Here is a 26112-nt window from a genome sequence, read left to right as displayed (position 1 = left end):
CTTCGAAACATTAACGAATCTTTTGTTTTGAATCATTGGTTCGGAGATTTCTTCAAACTGGCCAAAGTCACGTGATTTTAGCAAACGAGGCTTCATTACGTCATAACTGTTTCGAAACGTTTCGAAAATCCGACGATTCACAACTTAGGGGGAGTTGATCACTAATGACTAGTGTATGTGAACTCGGGTCAGTTTTATTATAAAAGTTTATAAAACATTCATCCTTCTGACTAAAAACAATACCATTTTGTCTACTTTTTGTTTATAGACAGATTTAATTACAAAAATATGCATAATTAAAAAGGGAGTTTGTTTTAATGATTTGTTTGCCAAAAATAAAACTAAAAACACAGAATACACTTTTAATTATGTCTTAATTAAATGAAATAATTAATGTTTCTTAAAAACATATTTTTAGAACAATCTTGCTATAATTTTGTAAAAAGTGTCAAATGTTTGGACAGATCTTGCAGCTTTTACACTATTTTGACCAGCAGGTGTCGCCAACGTGTATGGTTTTTCGAACGCTTCGAAAAACTGAATCAATTTACGAAGCAATTGGTTGAATTGATTCAAAGCTTCGAAAAGCTTCATTTCTTCCATCACTAGTTTCGAGGGCGTTCAGCGGCTTTCATTCATGAATATTAACTAGCCATCCTTCTTTATTAATATATAAAGCTCAAAATCCCTTTGGTCAAGCCTATTGGTTTACGTCACATAGCGTAATTAATATTCATGAGGCAAGTCTTCGCCATAGTAGAATTCGTAAATTCTTTAGCCGGCAGCGTCAAAGACAAACGCCGTGTGGACTTCAAAACACAAATAATGTCTTACACAGATTTACTGGGTATGTACAAATACTTAATATTGTACCTTCCCCTATTAATTTAATAAATGAGACATCTACCGCGTTTCTAAGCTGCTTTTAAGCGACCTGGATTTGAATCGGTACAAAAATAGCCGATGAGTTAAATTTAGACAGGACAGCCAAGAAACACACCTAGCATGCTAGCTTTAGCCATAGCTTTAGTGTACGTGCTAAGGGTTATTTTTTAAATTAAATATAGGTTTTTATTTTAAAACATTTTAATGTTGGAAAGCCTTCTTATTCCAACCTTCCCCGTAGTTTGCTGAATATATAAACGAAAAAGCCTGGGTTGTTTTTGTTGGCTAGCTTTGTGTTAGCCGTTAGCATGGACAGCAATAACATTGTGTTTGTTATCAAATATTGAATAGTTGACATTTACGTGCATTGAGTGTTAAACTGGCAACGTAAAAGCGTTTCTTAAGGTGTTAAAACATTTTGTGTATATAGTGATGTTAACCAATAGTTTATATGGGACTGTCAGCAGCACTTGGGTAACAGTTTAGTAGGCGTGTGCATGAAAAGAGGATACCTAACAGGTAAGATTGACAAAGTCTTGATATGAGCCCAAACAGTCCCACCACGATGCTAAAGATAAACATCTAGTTAGTAGGTTAGTCTGTGTATTTGTCCTAACAGTGACATTATGGACCTTTTCCAGAGTAGACTGATGTATAACCATGGATGAGGATGACAGTCAAGATGAGCTGATCAACAGAAACGTCTCTCACGGAAAAGGCAAAAGGCCTGCAATGTCTATTGTCTCTGATGATGGTTAGTATGCAGGCTTTCTTTGCATCCACACCTAGACCAGCACTCATAAATAATTTCTGTCTCCGTTCACTCCAATTCCATTTATGCACTTGGAAGATGCTTTTATCTAAAGTGACTTAGGCCCTGTTTACACTTGGTATCAAGATGTGTTTTGGTCGATTGAGTCACAATTGGAGTTTTACTCCGTCTCTCTTGTACACTTTCAACGGCTTTTGTCCTGATTACTACGAGGGGATGGTCTATGGGTGAATAAAACGCAAGCAGGAGAAATTACTCACTGGCAGATATTTTCAGTTTTAAGCATAAACTCAATTGATATTTATATATTTTCTTTAGAATAAGACTTAATTTCTTAGGTCATTTTGCTCCCCAGGTAAATTCATCTTTATTTACGAATTTGTAAATATTTATGCTGAAAAACAAGGCAATGATACCTTCATTTTTGCAGCGCATCTGCCACTTTTTTTGCTAAACGTTTTTAATGCATGATGTCACGTTTCAGAAGACAATTCAGAAGATGAAGGAGAATCAGAGGAAGAAGAGACAGACAGTGAGGAAGATGCTGATGGAGAGGAAGTTTTAGATGGCGAGGAAGAAGATGATGGAGAGGAGGATGACAGTGAAGGTAAGCATCAACATGTTAAAAGCCAAATGAAAATTTGTGTTAACTTTGTTCTTCCCAGTTTTTTTTAAGAATGATGACACTAGACTTAGCTGTGTCCCAAAACAAAGGCTGGATATTTTTGAAGGTCGCGTCCTCCAATGTGCTCAAAGCGAACTGAAATGAGACGGTCTAATGGTCTACGGAGGATCCAAAGCTGCAAGGGCTGTCAAAAGATTAATCACGATTAATTGCATAAAGAATAAAAGTTTGTGTTATATTGTGTATATATTTGTGTGTGTATTGTGTATAATTATGTATACATAAATACACATATACATGTATACATTTTAAAAACTTTTTAATTTTTACATAATATAAAATATATAAAAATCTAAATCTATCTATCGTTCTGTCTATCTGGGTGATTCTCACGAAAACTTGGTTTTAAAAATGTAAATGTAAAAATTGCTTAAATTTACTTTTTTTCCGACCAGACATTGAAAAACAAAGTCTGGAGTAAATGGGAACATTAATTTAAAAACTTTTACTTATCATTTAACACTTTTTGTAACATAATTTAAAAAATTTGTCCTAAAAAATCTCATTACCGCAATTTTCAAAATGACATGACTAATCTGAAAGAACGTAATTTGGAGATTCTGCACATGCATTTAAAATCAAAGTATTATGCTTCTATTAATTAAATTAACATTTAATAAGCATCTGTTGCGGTAATGATAATCAAAATGTCGTGTAAACATTCTGACAAGGCAATATTTCAAATTAACTGTAAAAAATGATCTTACCTGGTAGCCATCTTGAAGTAACTGGTCCATGTGCTTGGTCACTCAAAATCAAACTTTATTAAAATTCTGTATGTGTGCTTAAACTGTTCTCAAAAAGTGTTGCGGAGGATGAGAACATCAGGCATGGACACATCATTTTCCTTATTTTTCTTCATTATTATTATACATGAATATTCAGTAAATATTTTTTCTGTCATCTAAAGTAGTCTAGCAAAACATCCATTTATTTTTTTTCTTAATAATTTTGTGTTAATTTGATCAAATTACAACATAACGCATGTTCAAACACAGCCGGACACATTGCGGTAATGAGAATTTCAGCAGAAAATGAGATAAAATTTCCAATTATAAATTCTTATGTTGAAATCACACATTGTGCAAGGTAGAACACAGTATTGTGTTAATTCTGATGCTTTTTAATGTTACTATATTACACATTTTAAAGCTAAAATCATTAGTGCCGAGGTGTTTCAATGGTTTCGTATTGTGTCTATCTATCGATCTTTCGTTGTATCCATCTATCTGTCATGTCGATTGCATCTTGTACACATGCAAATGTTTTTTTTGTAACACAAAACATAATTTATAGTACTGAAACAGTAATGCCGCGTTCACACCAGCCGCGGTAGAGGCGGCAAAAACGCGCTATTTGCGTGTAGCTTGACGCTTGAACGTTTGAATTTACTTGCTTCATTCACGAGTGAAATTCTAGTCATTCGAGACATTCGCGTCATGGGAGGGGCTTCTGCGTACCGCGCCACAGGATGCCTAATCGCGTCTTTGCATTGACTTAACATGTAAATCACTCATGCTTGCCGCCTCTACCACATCTGGTGTGAACCCTACATGACAAGGACCATATTTTAGCAAAATACACACAGGTTTTAAATGATTATTTTAAAATATTCCAGCCGTCTCTGGATAGTCGCGGCTGTGAAGGATCCATTAGTTTATCCTTCACGACTTGAGGTTGGAAGTATGCATTTTGAGGCTTCATTTTAAACAGCCTTTGAATTGGGACAATCTTACTTGCCTTGAGTCGCACTGCTATGACATAATCGGTCTCGGCATGCATTCGAATTGGGACACAGATATTTTTGTCACTGATGCATTTATTCCACAAAGTGCTACAGCATTTTTACAAGGTTTGTAGCACATACTGGTTTGAATTGATGTGTTTGCCCATTTTAGCACAATATATGTGCATCATAACACAGACCAGACCACTTAATGCAACATGAATACACCCTATCTCAAACATATACTGGTTAAAAAGAGATAAATAATCTCATGCCTGTCTGTATGTTTAGATGAAGACTCTGGTAAGGTCCTGGAGGGAGCTGTAGGGAATGTTCCTGTGGAAGCAGCGGATCTGAGTTCGGATGAGGACTCTGAGAAATGCCCGATCTGTCTGAACTCTTTCCACGAGCAGCCCATAGCCACACCAGAAGCCTGTGAGCACTACTTCTGTCTGGACTGTTTACTGGAATGGTCAAAGGTAAAATTGATAAGATGTTTGATTGATTAGATAGCAAATGTTACTTCTTTCATTCACACGAGTTTTCAAGATTGAATGAATGACTATGTTAACCTGTTCAGCATGTACTCTTATGAATACAGATCAGTAAGAAAACATTTAAAAGATTGCAATTTATTTAGCAGCATTTAGTATTGTTCTTAACAGCCAAGCTTTTGCAAATACTTCCATAGATGTACTGTATATAACGGTCACCTTTTTCCTTTTGTCAAGAATGCCAACTCATGTCCCGTGGACCGCAAAGTATTTTATAACATTTTCTTGAGAAAGTGTTACAATGGCAAAGTCCAGAAAACAGTGAGTAACCTACTAGCATTTTTCCAATAGTAGTTTTTTATGATTGATTGTTGAAATTATTTATTTTAGTACTTGTTGGACGCAATTCAATAGGGATAAATGAATAATCTTTATATGCATTTGGGTAGATTGCAGTTCAGAAGCCAATAAAACCCGGACAGGAGGAGCAGGTGGATGTGGACTTGGATCAGACCAGCTGTGAAGTATGCGGAGGTCGAGACCGTGAAGATCGACTCTTGCTTTGCGATGGCTGTGATGCAGGGTAACACATTTATCAGAGCTGTGCTATATTTACAGATCTGTATTGAAAATAAAACATGTCATTCAAATTCACAATATTGCTTTGTGTTGCTAACCCTTCTACCCGTTTATTATTTCTATGATGCAACCTCACCTGTCTTTTTTTGTGAAAGGTACCATATGGAGTGTCTTACACCTCCTCTTGATGCTGTACCAGTAGAGGAATGGTTTTGCCCTGATTGCACCCCCAACAACCGCAACTCAGGTATTTTATCTTTCATTATTAAAAGACACCCTTATCCACAAACAGGGCTTAGATGTTATTAAAGGCAGGTAGGGCTGAAACGATTCATCGAGTTACTCGATTTACTCGATTCAAAAAATTCCTCGAGGCAAAAATTCTGCCTCGAAGCCTCGTTAAATTCCTATGACGCGCACTACACGCGCCAAGATCTGATTCACACGGACCGTTGTTCAATGTTCAGGAAGCACATCATAGCGCGTGGTACATTTTGAATTTAGTTGGCGCGATGGCAGAGAGCGAATATGTCCATAAACGCCAGAGAGAGACTGTCTAAAGTTTGGGATCATTACATTCAGCATCTGAACTGAAAACATCCACTGCTGTTTCACCAAGCGTCGATGAAACAAGGTAACATAGCTTCCGCTGATTTTAATCCCATACTGTATTTGTAGCGATGTCGTTATGCGGTTTGACTAGATATGATGTTTAGCTTTGATGTTTTTAAGGAGTAAACGTATTCACGTTCAATTGCAGGACAGTATAGATTAAAAAAGAACCCCTTGACACACACGCATGCACTACAGGTGTGTGTACCAAAAAACGGCACCACAGTGCAATCATATATGGGCAACTTGTAATCTGACATATTTTGTTCAATAATAATAATCTCTGTTTTATTGGAGTTTAGCATAATGAAGTTATTCTCTCTCACGCGAGTCAGACCGATCGCGCAATGCATCACATATGCTTAAACTTTTATGTAGCCACGCAACAATAATTTCAGCATGCATTCACTGTATACAGCGGGAGGTGATGTTTTGATTTTTCGAACGGATTCTTAACCTAAAATGCACCGCAATGCAAGTGATGCAAACCAAATGCAGCGTTCTATTGAAAAGTAATGTATGTATTTCTGCAGTACCAAAATGCAATGAAGCAACTGAACGTCTGACTGGGGTGTAACTCTTCCTCACGCACAGAACGCGTGCACACGCACAAACACAAGTGCACGTGCGCGCATACACACAGGTTGTTACCATAGCAAATAGGCTCACCCCAGAAATGATATATTATATGTTAAAAGCCTAATGGTAAATGCTGCAGGTGTAGAAATGTACATAAACCAGATATTTACTTTGATGTCAGGGCTAGATTACAGCATGAAACCTGTTGTGCATATTAATAAATTAAAGTGTTTAATTGTTGGTACTGGCACTTATAAACACTAAATGGGTAAAAAATTGAAATAAATAGGCTTATTTCTTGGAGCCAAATACCTCTGTTTTTTTTAGAAATAAAAGCCAAATGCTTGAACATTTTACAGCCAAGTCATTTTCGTTATGCATTATTTGTTTTGGTTGTTTAAAAACACACAAAAAAATTATCCGATTACTCGATTAATCGATCGATTCAGTGCTAGATTAATCGATTACAAAAAGAATCGATAGCTGCAGCCCTAAAGGCAGGGTATCTGATTTGATCCAAAAACATTTTTAGTCATGCTGGTTAAAAGTCTCCTCACATCCGGATAGCAATCACTTTAAGTTGTTTAAATGTGTTTGTAGAAATTTGTGTCATTTGTCAAAGGCTAGGACCAAAACATTTTCAACAAATCATAGATCTCGGACCAAGCGGACGTTGCCATTTTTGTCCCTCAGTCGTTAGCGTAATTTGAATGCCACCACACAGCTTGTTCACACAGACACCATACGGGTGATTCTCACGAAACTTGGTTTTAAAAATTTCAAGCATGAAAATGTAAAAATTGCTTAAATTTACCTTTTTTCCCACCTGACATTGAAAAACAAAGTCTGGAGTAAATGGGAACATTAATTTAAAAACTTTTACTTATCATTTATCACTTTTTGAAACATAATTTAAAAAATTTGTCCTAAAAAATCTCATTACCGCAACAGTCAGAAAACATCGACACTGACATATTTTCAAAATGACATGACAAACCTGAAAGAACACAATTTGGAGATTCTGCACATGCATTTAAAATCAAAGTATTATGCTTCTATTAAAATATTTCAAATTAACTGTAAAAAAATGAACTTACCTGGTAGCCATCTTGAAGTAACTGGTCCATGTGCTTGGTCACTCAAAATCAAACTTTATTAAAATTCTGTATGTGTGCTTAAACTGTTCTCAAAAAGTGTTGCGGAGGATGAGAACATCAGGCATGGACACATCATTTTCCTAATTTTTCTTCATTATTATTATACATGAATATTCAGTAAATATTTTTTCTGTCATCTAAAGTAGTTTAGCAAAACAGCCATTTATTTTTTTTCTTAATATTTTTGTGTTAACTTGATTAAATTACAACATAACGCATGTTCAAACACAGCCGGACACATTGCGGTAATGAGAAGTTCAGCAGAAAATGAGATAAAATTTCCAATTATAAATTCTTATGTTGAAATCACACATTGTGCAAGGTAGAACACAGTATTTTGTTAATTCTGATGCTCTTTAATGTTACTATATTACACATTTTAAAGCTAAAATCATTAGTGCCGTGGTGTTTCAATGATTTCGTGAGAATCACACATACGTCACGTGCACTCACCTCCCGTCTGTAAACAGAGGGAGAATGGTAAAAAAGAGAATGCTGGCGGGCAACTTTTAAAAAAATGGCTGGCAGGGAATGAGTTAAGATGTACTAATACTATTAATAATATTTGCTCTTGTTGTCTGTTTTAGGCTCAGATCAGGTTAGCGAGGAGGACAGCAGCTCTCTGCCCACCACCAGCCATTCCCGATCCAGACCCACCCGTGCCATCGCAAGGACCCAGCACAGCGAACGGGTTCGGGCCAACGTCAACAGGCATCGCATCACGCAGGCACGCACAGCAGCGCAGGTTTGCATGATGCTTTTGCTCGGCTGTCTAATCACAATTGGCGCATTAATTTCTTGACTGAAATTTGTGTTATAGGAATTATCAAGTTTGACCGTTTTCTAACTCTTACACTTAGGGAATCCCTAAATATTTATCTACCTCACAGTATTTGTTACAAATGTGGTTTATTAAGGGAAGTGTGCAAGCATTTTGGCATGAAATTTTGGTGTGATTAATTTTTTCTTACTAATTATGAAAATAACAATAATTAATGTCCGTAAGGTTTACGAGATGCACATCTGTGTATTATGAAATTATCACTTCATTCTTGAGATGTGTTATGCTATGAAGTCAAATTGTTTGATTTGCCAAGCGGATAAGTGATTTCATATTCTATGTTTTTAGCTTGCGCCAAGATATTTGATGCAGTCCACATGGTTGGATGACACCATCAACGCTGTAGTGGCCGGACTCAACACTGCCGTGTACGTGCGAGACCTTACCCCACGCCCCAAGCCTCGCCGGAAGAGGAGGACAGGTGAGACGAACAGAAAAAACCCTCTGATTTTGTGTTGTAGCAAGTGTACCTCTGTTTCTGATGTGACTTCTGATCAAACAGTTAAAAGAAGGAAAACCAAAGGCAAATCCTCAGCAGCCTCCGGAGGGAAAACAAACCTGGGTGTTAAAAGGCGGAGACGCAAAGTCAGGAAGTCAAAATCCAGGCGAAAATTGGTGAGTTTAGGAAAGATGCAAACACTATTCTGTAAAAAGTATATAACTATATATTTCAGAATTTATCTCCAAAAACTATTTCTATTCCCAATACAGAATACAGATCTGCCCTTGTGTCAATTTGGTGCCAAAATTTTTACCAATAAAATCATAGTACCAACCCATAGGTTCTGTATTAAAGGGGCCATGACATGATTCCTTGTATTATTTTATTAGGATCTCTAAGGTGTACCCTATAATATTACTCAAAATTGTTTGCAGATAAACATACACATTTAAGTAATTTATGACCATTTCCCACCCTGCTTTTCATCCTCAGATTGAAACAGATTTGTGTCTTTTCCCTTTAAGAGTGTTCGGCCTGGCTCTGTGTCCCGCCCACTTTTATGATTGACAGCCTACATGCTGCGGCTACTATGCAGTTTCACTACAAATACAGTAAATTATTAAATCAAATGAGTGATGCTTCCCTGAGTTAAAGGGCACCTATTATGCAAAATCCACTGTTTGGTCATTAATGAGTTGGCACACAACAATCCTAGAATTAAAAATATCCACCTTCTTTTTTTAACCCCTATTAAACCAAAGCAGCCTCTTAAGACATGCTGTTTTAATTCTCTTGTTAATGTGACATCACACAATCAAAGCCCTGCCCATGGCCACTGACTGACTGGTTAATTTTACACAGTTTTTTTTAATCTGTTTGTTAGCACACGAATGCGGATAAATATACTATTCTTTCAGACTGTATTCACAGGAATCAAATCTGTTTTAACTGAAAGTGCTTATTGTCTGTTGGAAATGGAGTAAGGAGTCATAGCTAATGAAAAGGCGCTTTTTGTTCCCACTCAGATAGGGTCATTTTGGACGTGCTATAACAAATTATCTTTGCCATATGAGCTGTAACTTCACAGGCACATTCTAAGCACACCTGAAACATATTTTATCTTGTAAAAATAGCCATAATATGTGCCCTTTGATACATTACACGATATAGTTAACATTACATTAGAAATAATTAATGAAGAAATGCAAAAAAAAGAGTATTTTTGATGTGTTATTCTTACGATCAAAATGTCGCAGGCAACTAGGCAACAACATTCACATCTGTTACAGTGTGTTAGTATGCACTATAACATGCACACTCTTGCTACACATTAAAAATGTATATACTTTCCTATAACAAAAACAGACATAGATAGTATACGTATGCGAATTCTAATGCATTGTTCCTGGGCTAAGCCTAATCTGAATTGTTTTGCCATTGCAGGTCGTGAAAAACAAAACTAATTCCAGAGGTCGAATTGCGCGGAGTTTAGGGATTAGGAAACCCAGATCTGGTTCAACCATACCTTCAGTTTATCGACCGTCTGAGTCCAGTTTAGGAAGTATGCGGGCAGAGATCGGAGCAGCCTCCTTTTCTGTGTATGGAGATCCCTTTGACCTGGACCCCTTTGATGACCGGTACAGTTTTACTAAGAATCATTTTGTTTTGTCTTTAAATTGACCATTTTTGTATACTGTTGAATTATGGTGGACATTTGTGTTGCATCTTCTTAGAGAGGAGGAGATTGAAGTTCAAACACCCTTGTCTGTTCTGGATGCCAAACGCCGTGGCCTGTCCCGTTCTGCACTGCGCTCCCATCAGCCTGTGGCCCGTCCCATTACTGCTGGTCTCTCCAGGTTAGTACTAGCAGTGGGTTACAGAATCCTTATTTTGGACCAATAAATTTGTAAATGTACAATTCTAGCTTTTATTCTCCTTTTCCAATGCTTTCTAGGAGTGGTGGTGTGAGTATCCCACATTTGGCAGAGGTCGGAGCAGAAGCTCCAGTGCCTGATCTTCTGGGGAGTATTCTCAGTGGTCAGAGCATGCTCCTTATGGACAGTTCAGATGTGGTCATCAACAGAGACGGCTCTCTTAAAGCCACAAAACCTGGTAAGTTATACTAAGGAAAACTATAAGTTTATAACAGCTGTGGACTGAGCTGTTGGTTGCAATTTGCAATCTCACGGCTAGATGCCACTAAAACCGACACATGGGGCCTTTAATAATGGATCACATTTCTTGTAAATGTTTGTAGGTTATGTTGCATGATTGACATACAAAAGTAAGAAATCAAAAGTGTTCATTTTTTTATAACAGTGTGCCTGTCCTTGCCAAGGAGCACAGTCCCTAGAGAATCAAGCTCGGGGGAAACAGCAAGCCTGCCAAACTCCGAAACGAGTCCTTTTCACAACGGCGAAGGTGCCGGTCCTTCCTCTAGCCCCTTAAGTTCCTCTGGTTCCTGTTCAACACCACAGAATCCCACATCTCCATGTCCACCCATAAACTCTCCACATCTTCCTTTCTCTTTCCCATCTTCTACGGGACATCCTCGCTTGCATCCGGGACCTTCATCTAAACCAGTCGCCTTAAACCCCCAGAGACCTGGAAATGGGATAAGAGGCCTTTCTGACACTCAACATCAAGACAAGGGCAGCACCCCCCGTCAACCGCCTGTAAAAAAGCCCCCTCCCAAGCCTGTATGGGTGGACGTTTCTATTTTACCAAGGATACCCAAAATTAAAAAGGAGGGTACCTCCAGTGGCAATAATAGTGGAGGTGGTAGTAGTTTGCCCGAGTCTTCTGTGACCAGCTTAGCAGGCAATACAGGTAGGGCACACACTGTCGACCAGCAAGGGACAAGTAACCGTGAGCCAGACAGGAGAGTGGATGCTCAAAGGCAAAGACCAGACAGGGCTGGTGCTTCATCTACTTTTTCTAGCTCTTTTACCTCCACCTCATCTTCCGTAGGTGCCTCTTCCAACTCGCGTCCGTCCTCTTCTTCCGTTAGTTTCCGCATTAACTCCAGCGGAAACCCGTGGCATGCTCGGCGACTTTCTGCATCAGGAGGGACTCTGCCAGGCAATAATGAGGAAACCGTAAAGAGAAATGATAAAAGAAAAAAGATGATGATGTCTTTCAGATCACAGTCTAAAGAGGTCAAAAAGGAGACCTATGACCCCTTTGACCCTACAGGGTCTGATTCTTCTGATAATGAACCGGAGAATCAAGGTCCTGATGTTAGCACCCCAAATACTAGTGTGCCAGTAGGACCCAATGAGGACGCCTGTCATCAAGTCAAATCTGAGCCTGTGGATGTAGATTTTATGGATGTGGAAAGCGACTCTGAAATATGTCCATTAGTAAAAATGGAGCCAGAGTCTTCGAGCGAATCCAGACAGTCCCCATATCAACTGGAGACAGTCCAATTTGATACACCTAATGTTGGGGATTCTAGCAGTTGGGAGATAAAGTTTGAAAATGATCACAGTGGACAACAGGAAAACCCGTTTAAGAAAAACTCAGAATCAAGCTCGTCCTGCAATGTTAAAAACGTTACGATTAAGGTAAAGTCTGAGCCTGGGACTGAACCGCTATCTGACAGCCCTCAATCAAAGACACTTAAAGAGGAGCACCCAGTGAATTTACAGCAATCTTCAAAAGGGAATATGATGAGTAAAGGTCCGTCTCCATTCGACGAGCCTTGTAATGCTGCTAATATCATAGCAAAGGAGAAAAGGGAAAGATCTCACAAGTCCGAATCCAAGGACAGGAGGAGGTCACCCTCCGATTCCCAAAGTCCACCTAAAGATGCGCACAAAAAGAAACACTCAAAGTCGAAAGACAAAAGAAGGTCGCGCTCAAAATCGAGGGATCGGCATCAGTCGGATTCAAAATCTAGAGAGAGGCCAAGGTCTCGCTCAAGATCTAGGGAGAGAAAACGTCCACGATCGAGAGACAGGAGACGTTCGTCTAGTTCTAGCAGTAGAGAGAGGAAAACCAGGAGGAAGAGAGCCAGCCGTGAGAGGAGCGACAGCAGAGGACGAGAGAGACACAGGAAGAGGTCGAAAGAGAAAAAACGCTCTCGATCCCGTTCGCATTCCAGGTCGAGATCGAGAGAGAGGCGGAAGAGATCAAAGGATTACGCTGAGAGGTCAAAGAGGCGCAGATCAAGATCTAGGGATAGAAAAAGGCGAGAGGATCGATCGGAGAGCTCTCGATATACAGACAAGATCTCTTATAAAGCAGAGCCCATGTCCACTCTAAATGCAGACAAGACTGTAGCTCATTCGAAAGTAGAAGAAAAAGATTTTAAAGCAATTGAGTGCAAGAGTACGCTTTCATTACCATCGGTTAAACAAGAGGTACAGTCGGTCAAGAGTCCAACTCCAGGGTCATCAAGGCATGGGGACCAAACCGAAATGCGTACAGAAACCAAAAAAGACATTTCACTTGAAATTTCAGATGAGCTAAAAATGTTTAAGCCTGAAGAAGTCAAACAGGAGAAACCTTGGCCCATTGGTACAGTTAAGGAGTTGGAAGATATTAAGAAAGAGGAGGAACTCTCGGGTGGAGAATTAGATGCTGATAAAGACACACAGACCAAACCGTTCACATCACAAATCTTCAGTGAAGAATCTCCAGAACTAAATGAAATTAAGTCAGACATCATTGATTCAGAAAAGAGCCAAGCTTGCAATCCAGAAGATGAAACCAAAAATATGAACATTGATCAAATATGGCCTGATGAAGATAATTCGCCACGTTGCAGTGACAACCCGCTTGTCATCAGTTTAGACGCACCTGATGCCGACTCTGAAAACTGTAAAAAGGAGAGCATGGAGCCAAATTGGTCTCCTCCGTTCATGGATGAGATTGAGGTGACACTCGCCGAACCATCAGACCCAATGAAACAAGACCCTGTAAATACCTCTGATGAAGATATCAATGTCGATTATTTGATAGACAATTTGGATTTCATTAAGAAGGAAATGAGTGAGAGCTCTGCAGCCAATTCAACAGATGTTGGTGAAGAAGCGTCAGCGACGGATAAGCCAACAACCGAATTTGCATCAAGTGGTGGAAAGTCCAAATCACAGGGAAAGCGAGTCACCTGGAATTTGCAGGAACCAGAACCCCAGTCTGACAAAATGAGCAGTGAGTACATTTTAAAGGTTAATAATGTTAAACATGAATTCATCATATTTATAAATATGGAAGAACTAGCAAATATAAGCAAATGTTTTTGTACTCTTTACATAAGAGATGCACCGATCGACCGATTTTGCTCAGCCAATTTTACTTTTTAACCAACCGGTCAGTCTCAAGACATGGTCTTGGGGTTTAAACCCGCAGTACGCCAGTGCCTATATTGATTCCTGCCCCACATCCGCGCCGCAAATGACACGTTGATATGCAGGACTCTGCTCTAATTTACCAGCCGTTCTCCAGGCAGAGGCCTCAGTAATCTGCTAAACTTCCTCAGCCCATCTCGAACGTCAAGTTTTCCCAAGTTATCACACACATACACACAGCCAGTTACAAGCCAATTTCAAAGCAGCAATCAGTTTTACAACTGATATGTAAAATAATCACTAGGGTTGGGAATTAAATTTCGATTAGCGGAATCGAATTTGGAATCAGAATCGATACATTTGAAACGATGCCCAACTTTAATAATCAAATACTGAGTCTGAGAGCAATTTATTTTCAGATCTGTTCAAATGAAAAGATTATGTAATTTGATGCAGTTTGGGTGAACATGCAATGTTTTAATTTAATTTATGTTGAAAAAAAAGTTTTTTATAAAAGAAAAGTTGATTTCTGTTTGTAGCCTATGTGCTGTCAATTATAATTCTTATTATACAGAAAAATCAGAAATCGTAATCGACCAAGAAAATTGCAACCATCTCTTATTTACTTTGCTTTAAAGGGATAGTTTGGCCAAAAATGATAATAAACCCATGATTTACTCAACACCGAAGCCGTCCGAGATGCATATTTTCATCATTTTCAGACGAACACATTTTCAGTTGTTTTAGAAAATATCTTATATCTTCCAGCTGCTAAACAGTAAAGTTATGGGGTCCAGCTCCTTGAGCCTCCTTCAAGTCCAAAAAATGTGCATATATCGTTCCCCAAAGAAATCCAAACTCCAGGATGATAAACCAAGGGCCTTCTGAGGGTAATCTGCGCAGTGGTGTTGTAGAAATATCCATATTTAGAACTTTATAAGCGAAAATAACAAGCTTCCTATAACGCCGCCATCTTAGACTCAGCGTAGTGTACGCATTTTTCTTAGTGACGTATGACCAAGCGTGCCGCACCAGCCCTGAAAAGTGAAGCCAAAACGTCTCGATCGCCCCCCAGTGACTGGTCCCAGTATAGGTCATAAACCCCGCCTCCCCATGTTATTCAATAGGACTTGAGACCAACTAAAAAAATTAATTACACTTCAATGATCTTTTTTCCGAAGCTGGTTTCTGTCCTTTACTGTAGTTTTTATCACGCTGATGTAAATTAAAATGTTTGTTTTTAAAATAGGTTTGTGTTTAGTTAGTTATTAATGATATAAACAGTGGTGTCACATCATGATTGACAGCTGTGATATCGTGTGATATGCGCATTCTACGAGAGCGAGGGCGGGGTTTTGATTTCGCGGATTCTCTTCCTGCTCACTACTACGCATGACTGGTGCCGAAATCGCTACTGCGCAGACTCAAGACCCAAGATGTCAGCGCCGTATTGGGACACTGGCGGCTTCACTTTTCACCAATGGAAGAGAGCGAACAGGCGTCGTCCATCTTTTTTTACAGTCTATGCGTATGACAAATGCGGAGGGCGGGGGCACAGAGAAGCAGCACAGAACCCTACATAAACTGCGTATGCTCTCATATTGAATGTGAATGCGACTCATCTTGAATGCGAAGATGGCGGCATTACCAGAAGCTAGTTATTTTCGTTTATAAAGTTTTAATTTGTGTATATTACTACAACAAAACGGAAGGCCTTTATTTATCATTGTGGCCCTGTTTGGATTTATTTTGTGAAGGACGGATGCACATTTTTTTGGACTTGGAGGATGTGGACCCCTTAACTTTACATATGATTAACTGAAAGATCTAAAACATTTTCTAAAATAACTGAAAATGTGTTTGTCTGTAAAATTATGGACATGTGCATCTCAGACGGCTTCGGGGTGAGTAAGTCATGAGTTTATTAATATCATTTTTGGCCGAACTATCCCTTTAAGTGTGAAGGTGTAGAAATTTTTTAAAACTCCTGGTTTCTGAGTGTTTTTCTTCTTCACTTTTAGAAATTGCGCTGTTCAAACTTAAACTCAAGCAGGAGGGGTTTCGACGATCTACTGTCGCTCCGCAAACCTCCGTTCAGGTACAGACTCTACTTGTGTCTTCATTCACAAAACTACTGTGTTTTCCTGAATTAATTGATTTCACATTGATTTCAATCTTTGAATCTCTGAAATGATCTTATAATGATCTCAGTCAGTATTAACTCATTCACCGCCATTGACGAGTTATCTCGTCAATTATGAGTTAATATTTAACTAATAAATATGCCTTTCTGGACGAATTTCAAAGTGAAAGTGTAATACCGCTTTTATCCACTAGATGCCGCCAAACCGAATTTATCAAAAACGGAAGTTAAAAAGATTTAATGATTTATTTTAACTGCCTTTATCTTTGATAGTCATTCTGAGTCTTATCTTTAACATACATTCCTTTACAAAAACGCAAATTTTTAAGCTTTTTGCTCAAAATGTTGTATTTTTAAAGAGAAATATCCATATTTCCGTGGTAAAGTTAAGTGGAAAAAGTAAATATATAATGAAACGTTTTTTCCCCATTTTGTTTGTTTGTTTGTTTGTTTATTGTTTGTTTGAATGCAGAGGGTGTGTTCTTTAATTTGATATAATTTGTATGTTTATATATTTATAGAAGATAATTTTTCCTGCAAGGAATTTTGTGAAACTTTTGTTAAAATCACAAAAATGCAGATGGGCAACTTTTCTCAAAAAGGCTGGCGGTGAATGAGTTAAAGATATCAATTTTATATTTTCACAGAATGTTCTTTAAATTATGAAGGATGATTTTCAGGAAAACGCAAAAAAGTAATATTCATTTGTGATGGAATGAGGGTGAATAAGTTCAAGTTCATTTGTATAGCACATTTACACAACCAGCAGGCTGACCAAAGGGCTTTTCAGTAGCTCAAGGACCATACATGCATATACATTAAATTACACAGACAAAAATAAGTAAAAAATAAAAACACAAAAACAATAAGACATATAATATATAATATATAATTATATAAAAGAAGATATAAAAGCAACAGGTAAGGACAACCCATTTTACGGAGAACCCTAGCATAAAGTCGGTACACTAGGAAAAACAAGCATGTTTAAATATTGAAAGAATTTAACATGTTTAGTGAACTAATCCTTCACACATGTAGTTACTTTAGACAAACAGTGGGTGGCATCAGATTACTGTTTGCTTGCAATCCCTCGGAGCCGGAGGTAAAACAATGATGATGCAATTCAGTAACCGTGAGACCGAGACTGAAACTGAAAACAGGCCAGTAAGGCATCATTTCAGACGAAACGAAAGTTAACGTTACACTGGAAAAACTGTATCTACCTTTGTCAAGACTTTATCAAAAACAAAACTTAGTAGTAGTTAGGAGTCATTATTGGTATATTTATAATAATAATCACTGCATTTGTGTATATATGACTCTTTAAAAGAAATTATACAGCAATACTAAACAAAACATTTAAATCCTTTGAATCAAATTTTTATGCTTGCCATCCTCTCAGGAAATACCCTTGGGATATTACAGGAAATCAGAACAATCTTTCACGCATTTTATGGGAATTTTACGGACATGTCTTTACAAGTTAATTGCAATAGTCTCATAAGTCTGTTTCCTCCTGAAGGATAAAGCTCAGGCTGAACTCACAGAAAACGTTTCCAGTCCGCTGTCCCAAGACAAACCCAGCAGACGAAAATCCCAAAAGGAAGAAGTTTTTCAGGATCCCCAACAGAAGGAGATGGTGAGCCAGGCAGTGCACCAACATCTGCATCCAAAATAACACACGCAACACGTGCTTCTTGAATCCTGGTTGTCCTTTTGCACTTTTCATCTCGATGAAGATTCATTGTAGAGCTAAATCTGATTTTCTGAGAAAATTAAGACTTCACAGCCTTGAACCGAAAAAAACCCCCAGCTCAGAGATTTAGCAGCATTCAATCACTCTTATGAGGAAATTAATTAATTTTTTACTAATTTATTACTTTACAACTAGTCTGACTCAGAACCGCCCAGGAAGAAGAGGGGCGGTTAAGCAACCATAACTTTGCATAACTTTGAAGGGTGGTGAAATCATGAAAGATAAGATCTAGTGATAACGTAAATAAACTGGAATGTGTAAACAACCCATGTATGCCTTTCAATTCTGATTTGGGGATTTCGATTTCAGATTATGGGTAGTCTAGTTATGTTTAAGTTTAAGTGCTTATCTATGGCTTTTACAGAAGCATAATTACATGACAACCTCCCAGCACATGCAATGTCTTCTTTAAAGGATTACTCCCCACTTCCAGATAAAAAAATCCAGATAATTTACTCACCCCCATGTCATTCAAGATGTTATGTCTTTCTTTGGTAAGTCGAGAGGAAATTTGGGTTTTTTGAGGAAAACATTCCAGGATTTTTCTCCATGTATGGACTTTAGTGGATCTCAACGGTTTGCAGTTTCAATGCAGCTTCAAAGGGCTCTAAACGATCCCGACCGAGGCATAAGGGTTTTATCCAGCGAAAGAATCACAGAAATTTAAAAAATAAAACTTTTTACTTTGTAATTATAACTAAAAAGTTAGACTTCTCGTCTTGCACTAGCCATGTGATGCGCAAGCGCGACCTTCTGTATTACGTAATCACGACGCAAGGTCACACGTTACATGCTGAAACGCACATTTTAAACAATAAACTGACACAAAGACGTTAATATCATTCAACATACAACATCATCTAAGCGGTCCACTTGCACTGCAAAAAATTATTTTCAAGAATAAATGTTCTTAGTATTTTTGTCTTGTTTTCAGTAAAAATATCTAAAAATTCTTAAATTAAGATGCTTTTTCTTGATGAGCAAATCGACCCAAGAAAATAAGTCCATGTTTTTAGACCAATAATATCAAATTTAAGTGATTTTCTGCATAAAACAAGCAAAAAAATTGCCAATGGGGTAAGCAAAAAATCTTTAACATTTTTCTTAAACTAAATTCAAGATTTTTTGGCTTGTTTAAAATCACTTAAATTTGAAAAGCATCTTAATTTAACATTTTTTTTTCTTGAAAATCATTTTTTGCAGTGTAAACATTGAAGCTATACACTGCAAAAATGACTTTCTTACTTAGTATTTTTGTCTTGTTTTCAGTAAAAATATCTAAAAATTCTAAAATTAATTCAATTCAATTTTATTTATATAGCGCTTTTCACAAAAGTCAATTGTTTCAAAGCAGCTTTACATAAATAGAAGCAGTGAAAAGCACAGAAAAACGACAGATAGCACAACAAAATACATAATAGCATAAGCAGGTAAATTTGCTGCAGCTATGACTCAATATTATAAGCGAACGTATTACTAAAGTAACATCTAGAAGAGGAAGCCTAAGTAAAGCCCAAAAAGGCTGCCTCCCCGGGGTAAAAAAAACCCTAGGAGAAAAAAACCCCGGGCTTTTTAGCAGAGGAAGTTAAAAAAAAGTCCTAGGAGGGAAAACCCTTGGGAGAACAGATAAGGAGATTTAGCGGAGATTAAGCGGGTTCTGCCGGTGATCGTTGGTCAGGCATCAGCTGGGCATCACGTTGAAGCAGTGTTTCCTCTAGGATTTTTTCCAGCTGTGGCGGCAGGGGGCGCCCATGATGATTATAAATGTACATCATTTTTTTTATGTAGAATATAGGCTACAGTAAACTAACATGTATTTTTTATCATTTTCATGCTGTCATTTACGTTTCCTTATATTTGTAGCATATTGCTTTTCTATGTTTGATCTAAACTGTATTTTCTTAAAAAATACGTAAGTTTTATAGCTTCATACGGATCTTTCATTGTAGTTTTTATGTAGTGTGCAAGTCCGTGCTCATGTTTAGCGTTACAGAGCTGTTGCAAAGTCACGCACAGTCCTGTTTGATAATCCGCACCGCTGTGATTGACAGAACACCTGACCCGACATCAGTAGCAATTTATTCCAGCATTCCACACCCGGCCTGTTTGACATAAAGAGCCCGACCCGGTCACACCGCAATCGCGCAGCTAAATATAAACCTTTATCGTTCTTCAGACAGAGCTTAAACACAAATAAGCCATTTAAAAACTGCTACCTATCGGAATCGAGTCGAATTTTGGTCTTGGATGTTAGACCTGCAGTTTAGCCTACTATTGCTTATTGAGTCCCGACCTGCATCTACAACGCAAATGACACGTTAATATTATTATACCCGTTACATCAAATATTATGCGGTTCACCCGCGGGTACCCCGATCCCGCTGTCTGAAAACAGATGAAACCGTCTTACCGTCTGCCTCAAGTTTTTATCACCAACGTCCGTCTCTTCCACAGGAATAATGTAAGTTTCCTTCCAAACAAATTCGACTATTAACGTCTTGCAGTCGCATTTAATTAGTATTCAGTGTTTAGCCTTTTGTTTTTGAACAAAACATCTTATCATTTAATGTGAAACTTTGTGAGGGTCGATCTAAAGCACAGAAGACGCGCTGCGTTTATAGCCTATATTCTGAATAACTAAAGGCCTGATAAGTTGATAATATGAGTACAGTGATTCCAAATGAATGTCCAAAAAACTTGTAATATGTTAAATCGAAAGTTTAATCATGTCTTTTCTCGCAGCCCAGCGCTGCGTCCGTGTATATGCGCATGTGAAAAGGATACGCGTGATGACCTTGCAACTTAAATTACCCTTAATTTATTGCCATGCAGATAAAAGTAAAATAACATTCGAAACTAAACATTTTTTATTTTTATTTGTGTAAACTCACAATAAGGAGAAAACCTTGTGCTTATTTAAAATCATTAAAAACATGACGTGCTTTCTGCTGCTTTGGTTTAACAGCGCGTCACAAAGAACAGCAACTCAAATGCTTTTTTAATTGTCAATCTGATAATTATAACATATTTCGTGTAGGCTTATTTATTTTATTATTAATTCTCAAATCAGAGACGTAGCCTAATCAACATCTGTTGATTTAAATCTATTTGTGCATGAAACTAAACCCATGGGGGAAATGATGATACTTTAGGAGATTTATTTATTATAAATGAGTGAACAACGCGAATCCAGAAAGGAATTTATTTCTTTAAAACAGCAAGTCTGGCAGGGCGGACATTTCGGTAGCTTTATTTATTTTGCGAGCTGCCGCCGTGGGTTTTGTCTAGAAGGGATTCAGAAAATGCAGAAAAGTTTAGGATTAGATTTGAAGGTAGGATTATTAGGATGAAAACAGCGGCTCTGGCTAAATGAGATACAAATACATCCTACAATCCTGTGAAATTTTGTGTTTAGAGTTGGGTTTGGGTGAAGGATTAGGATAAAACAGTGCTCATCCTGCGAGATTTCGTTTGCTGTATCCCTTCTATACACAACCGCAGGCGTGGCGGGGATGTTTTAGGCGTGGCGGCCCGCCACGGTTGAATGTATATAGCGGAAACACTGCGTTGAAGGACGGCCAGTAGATCAGAGGTGTGCCGACTTTCACATCTACTTTCACATTAAGACTTTCACATTAAGATGTATTTTCTTGATGAGCAAAATGACCCAAGAAAATAAGTCTAGTTTTTAGACAAAAAATATTAACTTTAAGAAAATTAGTGCTTAAAACAAGCAAAAAAATCTGTCAATAGAATAAGATTTTTTTTTTTCGAAATAGGTTTACTTTTTTCATAAACACTTAAAGGCAGGGTAGGCAGGAATTATCTAAAAAACTTTTTTACAAGTTTGTCTTTATATACAATGTATACAATATATTAAAATGTAAGTACTCTGAAAAAGAGCGTATAAAACTCGAGTGTCTGTAGACCTCTCACGACTGTGTTAAACACAGTTAATTATTTCCATCCGGGACGAAACATATGATTAGCTTGCTCAAATATCACTCTCTCTCGCGACCATGGCTCCACCCGTTGCTATGGGATCTGCCCAGACATGCGCACACCCGATTGATTTGAACGTGCACAAGGCAATAGAAAGAGCAATAGTACAGCAGAGAAATAGCATTCAACTCACAGAAACTGCATTCACATCTTACAGTACCTGCATATCCAGTCAGCGAAGGCAAAAAAGGAATAAACGAAGCAATCAAACGAGAGTAAATATCGCGTGGCTTTTCCTCGAGTCGATGATGCGGTAGCGGTATTGTCTGCGGAGTGTAGTCCTCGTCAGAGTCAACAATGCTTTCATCACAGAAACTCTTCCATGCAAAACACTGGCTTAATAGTGAGTACTAAAAGCCATCCGTTTATAAAAGCCATCTGTTTATATTCCTAGTGATAAAGTTAGGTGTATTATTACATGTGATTGTGACTTGATGTTATTACATGCACCGCGCTCCGTCCTCTCCGCTTGTCTGAGGTAATTCGCGCGTTCATGTGTTTTGGGGGCGTGGCTTAAGAAGAAACCCAGAAGGGAGGGGGTGGAGTGAATGGAAAAGTTGGCTGTGTTGGAGGCAGTGCTGAGGGGTCTACAGACACTCGATTTTTGTACTCTCTTTTTCAGAGTACTTACATTTTACTTATGTATTGATATATGGGGTCAGTTTGGACAGATTTGTAGAAAAGTTTTTTTTGGATGGTTCCTGCCTATTCTGCCTTTAATTCAAGAAAAAATTTCTTGTTCCATTGGCAGACTTAAAGTCATTTTGCTCATCAAGACAAAACATTTTAATTTAAGAATTTTTTTGATATTTTTACTGAAAACAAGACAAAAATACTGAGTAAGAAAGTCATTTTTGCAGTGTAGTTTCACATATGTCATTCGTTGCCTTTCGACGTGATTAAGTAATATATAAGGTCGCGCTGGCACATCACACGGCTAGCGCAAGACGAGTAGTTGTGGTTAAAAGTGCTTATTTTGAATTATTTTGGCGAAAATAACACTGCAAAAAAATGGTTTTTTAAGAAAATATTTTCTTAGTATTTTTGTCTTGTTTTCAGTACAAATGTCTAAAGATTCTTAAATCAAGATGCTTTTTCTTGATGAGCAAAATGACCCAAGAAAATAAGTCTAGTTTTTAGACCAAAAATATCAAATTTAAGTGATTTTGTGCATAAAAACAGCAAAAAAATCTGCCAATGGGGTAAGCAAATTTTTCTTGAATTTAGTCTTTAAGAAAATTTTTCAAGATTTTAAGATTAAGAGCTCTTTAAAAACTGTACTGAAACTGTAAACTGTTGGGGTCCGCTAAAGTTCACTATTTGGAGAAAAATCCTGTGATATTTTTTGTAAAAAACTTAATTTCTGCTCGACTGACAAAAGAAAGACAAACATCTTGGATGACATTGGGGTGAGTAAATTATCAATTAAATTTTTAAAAAGCGGAATATTCCTTTAAAAGATTTATGTTGTCATTGATTTTGCATAGCATTTACAAACCCAATTTTTTGATGGTTTTGTAGTACATGAAGAAACTTCACATGCAGGAACGAGCCATAGAAGAGGTCAAACTGGCAATAAAACCCTTCTATCAGAAAAGAGACATTACTAAGGAGGAATACAAGGAGATCTTGCGTAAGGCCGTTCAGAAGGTAAGCATTTTTTTAGTCACTTCCTCTTTAATACAAGGAATAACCCGACAAACACCTGTGACCAAGTTTCTGCAGTACAAAACAATAAGATATAAATAGACATGCAGGTAATATTTCGTTTCAGTATGTTGTTGTATGGAAATTACCCTATACGTTTCTCCTTTCACCCATTTAAGGTGTGTCACAGCAAGAGTGGCGAGATCAATCCAGTCAAAGTAGCCAACCTGGTCAAAGCCTACGTGGATAAGTATAAACACGCAAGGAAACACAAGAAAGAGGACAGTGGGCAGAGCCAACATACAGATACGTCAAACAGTATCGACTAGATTTTAATCTACGATGAAATGAAAAACTTTAAGGGCTCGGTCTGTTTTCAAGTAAATTTGTCTTTTTGATCGTTTGTATGTTTTATTGTGAAGATTATTTGAAAGTAAATATCTTTTCGATAATTGTGTGTCTAAAATACACTATACGTTCAAAGTCTATGTACCATTGTTTGAAAAGCGCTCAAGGGTTTGAGGTTTATGATAAATAATGGGTGGGGTACAATACACGTCAAGCTTTGACTAAAACTCGTAAGAAATTTCTAGGGCAATAATAGGCTACTGTCAGTTACTGACTTGTAGGCATGTCTGTCTTTTTTGTTTGTTTTTGCGAGTTGAGTTGAACTTTATATGATGGCCGCGAACAAAGTTTTTTTGTTTTACAGTTGCCTCTGTTCAGGTAGAAAGTTATGAGGACTGTTTAAGCGTAAGATACTAAAATGCTCGATTTGTTTCTGTATTGAGCCACACTGGAGAGACATTTAAATCTAAAATATTTCTTTTTTCGAAGAAGAATTATGAAAGAAAGTTATGTTGTATTAAAATATGCACATTACGTTAAAGTATCAGTAAGATCGACGTGCATAAAATAATCTGCAAATAATATAGGGTGGCCATACGTGCCATTCTTCCCGAACGCATTCTGGCCGGGATTTCTGTGCGTCTTCCGGAAGTCGTATTTGTTGACCGCATACGCCATTCAGTTAAAAACAGAAGACATACAATCGTAGTTTCATTCTTACCTTAAAAGGTAGCGGTTGCTTTTCTGTAATAATGACAATAATCCTCTATGATGTATGCGGTCGACAAATACGACTTCCGGAGGACGCACCGAAATCCTGGCCAGGGCGGAATGGCACGTATGGTCACCCTAAATAATATTGATTTAAATTATGAAAAAAAATCCACTCTCATGTTGAGTCTTCATGAGACTCGTAAAGCAACTTGGTTGATTCAATTTTGACTGAAACGTTAATAATTTAATTCAAACTGGAAAACTTGCAATAGACCTCACCTCACCCAGTAGACACTTGTTTTTTTATTCAGGTTTTGTAATGTAAATAAAGTGATATATGAGATTCTCCCATGATGTACAACTGTAATGCATCTTTGCTCAAATGTGGACATGTATTCGAATTTGTTTCTTTGTAATTTACTAATCTGTACAAATATACGTCGAGAGAAAACGATAATGGCTTAGAGGTGTAATCCAAACGGTCTTTCAGAAGATTTTCATGAATTAAGCTTTTATTTGTTCCAGAAGTGGATTGTAATATTTCGAAAATCAGTTTTCTCATTTAATTCGGTGGTGGTGAGGTGTACCGAATGCTTGGTCCGTTTACCTGTGACATATTGCATGAAATAGATTTGTGAATTGGAGCATCCATGTTGCTATTTGTAAATAATTTTATTAAATACATTATTTAATAAAAAAATCAATTTCACTTGACACGTTCATTATTTTACAATTCAAATACACTGCAAAATTTCCTTGTTGCACTTAACTTTAAAGGGACAATAAGTAGGAAATTGTATTTTGAATTCAAACGACGGTAGCCGTTATGTACTCGCTGATCTCCTTGTCCGTTTCAGCTAGTTCACGTGTTCTGAATGAAAACGCGTTGGTTGGCTAGTGCTTTTTGTCCCTCTCTGCTCTTATAGCTTTTCAATACGGCGGAACGACATGGAAGCTTTCTTGGACTTACCCGTTCAATGCAAGTAAAGAGACGAAATTCTAAGCTTACAAAGAAAAGTCAGATCACTGGCAGAGGTCATGTGACACCAATACGGACATATTTATGAATAAAGACATTGATTTTGATTAATAAAACACTTAAAATCCTACTTACTGTCCCTTTAAGTTAACTCAATTTGAAATTACAATTCATTTCAACTTTTTTTGACTAGTGATGAGTTATTATTAGTATACACTCACCTGAAGAATTATTAGGAACACCATACTAATACTGTGTTTGACCCCCTGTCGCCTTCAAAACTGCCTTAATTCTACGTGGCATTGGTTGAACAAGGTACAGAAAGCATTCTTTAGAAATGTTGGCCCATATTGATAGGATGGCATCTTGCAGTTAATGGAGATTTGTGGGATGTACATCCAGGGCACGAAGCTCCCGTTCCACCACATCCCAAAGATGCTCTATTGGGTTGAGA

The 26112-nt window shown here is 37.6% G+C and overlaps 1 protein-coding gene across 7 annotated transcripts; it reads left to right on the top strand.

The window, feature by feature from the left end:
- Window positions 1-687: 687 nt before the first annotated feature.
- LOC129433648 (uncharacterized) lies at window positions 688-25388 on the top strand. Of its 7 annotated transcripts, none has more exons than XM_073868875.1 (19): window positions 708-847; window positions 1350-1404; window positions 1527-1639; window positions 2145-2264; window positions 4360-4547; window positions 4800-4883; window positions 5012-5145; window positions 5297-5388; window positions 8077-8234; window positions 8619-8751; window positions 8833-8945; window positions 10216-10409; window positions 10506-10628; window positions 10727-10884; window positions 11092-13929; window positions 16088-16164; window positions 17735-17851; window positions 23492-23620; window positions 23797-25388. In XM_073868875.1, the coding sequence occupies exons 3-19, from the start codon at window positions 1546-1548 to the stop codon at window positions 23944-23946; spliced, it is 4902 nt and encodes a 1633-aa protein (XP_073724976.1). In that variant the 5' UTR covers window positions 708-847; window positions 1350-1404; window positions 1527-1545; the 3' UTR covers window positions 23947-25388. The 7 variants fall into 7 exon arrangements, with proteins under 7 accessions (XP_073724974.1, XP_073724977.1, XP_073724971.1 ...); XM_073868872.1 differs by having other exon boundaries at window positions 747-847; window positions 2142-2264; XM_073868873.1 differs by lacking the exon at window positions 1350-1404 and having other exon boundaries at window positions 688-847.
- The last annotated feature ends 724 nt before the right edge of the window (window positions 25389-26112 follow it).

The sequence above is a fragment of the Misgurnus anguillicaudatus genome, chromosome 6, assembly GCF_027580225.2.
Source record: "Misgurnus anguillicaudatus chromosome 6, ASM2758022v2, whole genome shotgun sequence".
Lineage (NCBI taxonomy): Eukaryota > Metazoa > Chordata > Actinopteri > Cypriniformes > Cobitidae > Misgurnus > Misgurnus anguillicaudatus.
Note: the sequence above shows the minus strand (reverse complement) of the source record. Positions and strands in the feature narration are given on the sequence as shown.

Coding starts and splice junctions, on each gene's coding strand:
- LOC129433648 (XM_073868870.1), top strand. CDS start 1,546: ATGGATGAGGATGACAGTCAAGATGAGCTGATCAACAGAAACGTCTCT. Junction 2,265..4,359: donor AGAGGAGGATGACAGTGAAG/GTAAGCATCAAC, acceptor CTGTATGTTTAG/ATGAAGACTCTGGTAAGGTC. Junction 4,548..4,799: donor GTTTACTGGAATGGTCAAAG/GTAAAATTGATA, acceptor CCTTTTGTCAAG/AATGCCAACTCATGTCCCGT.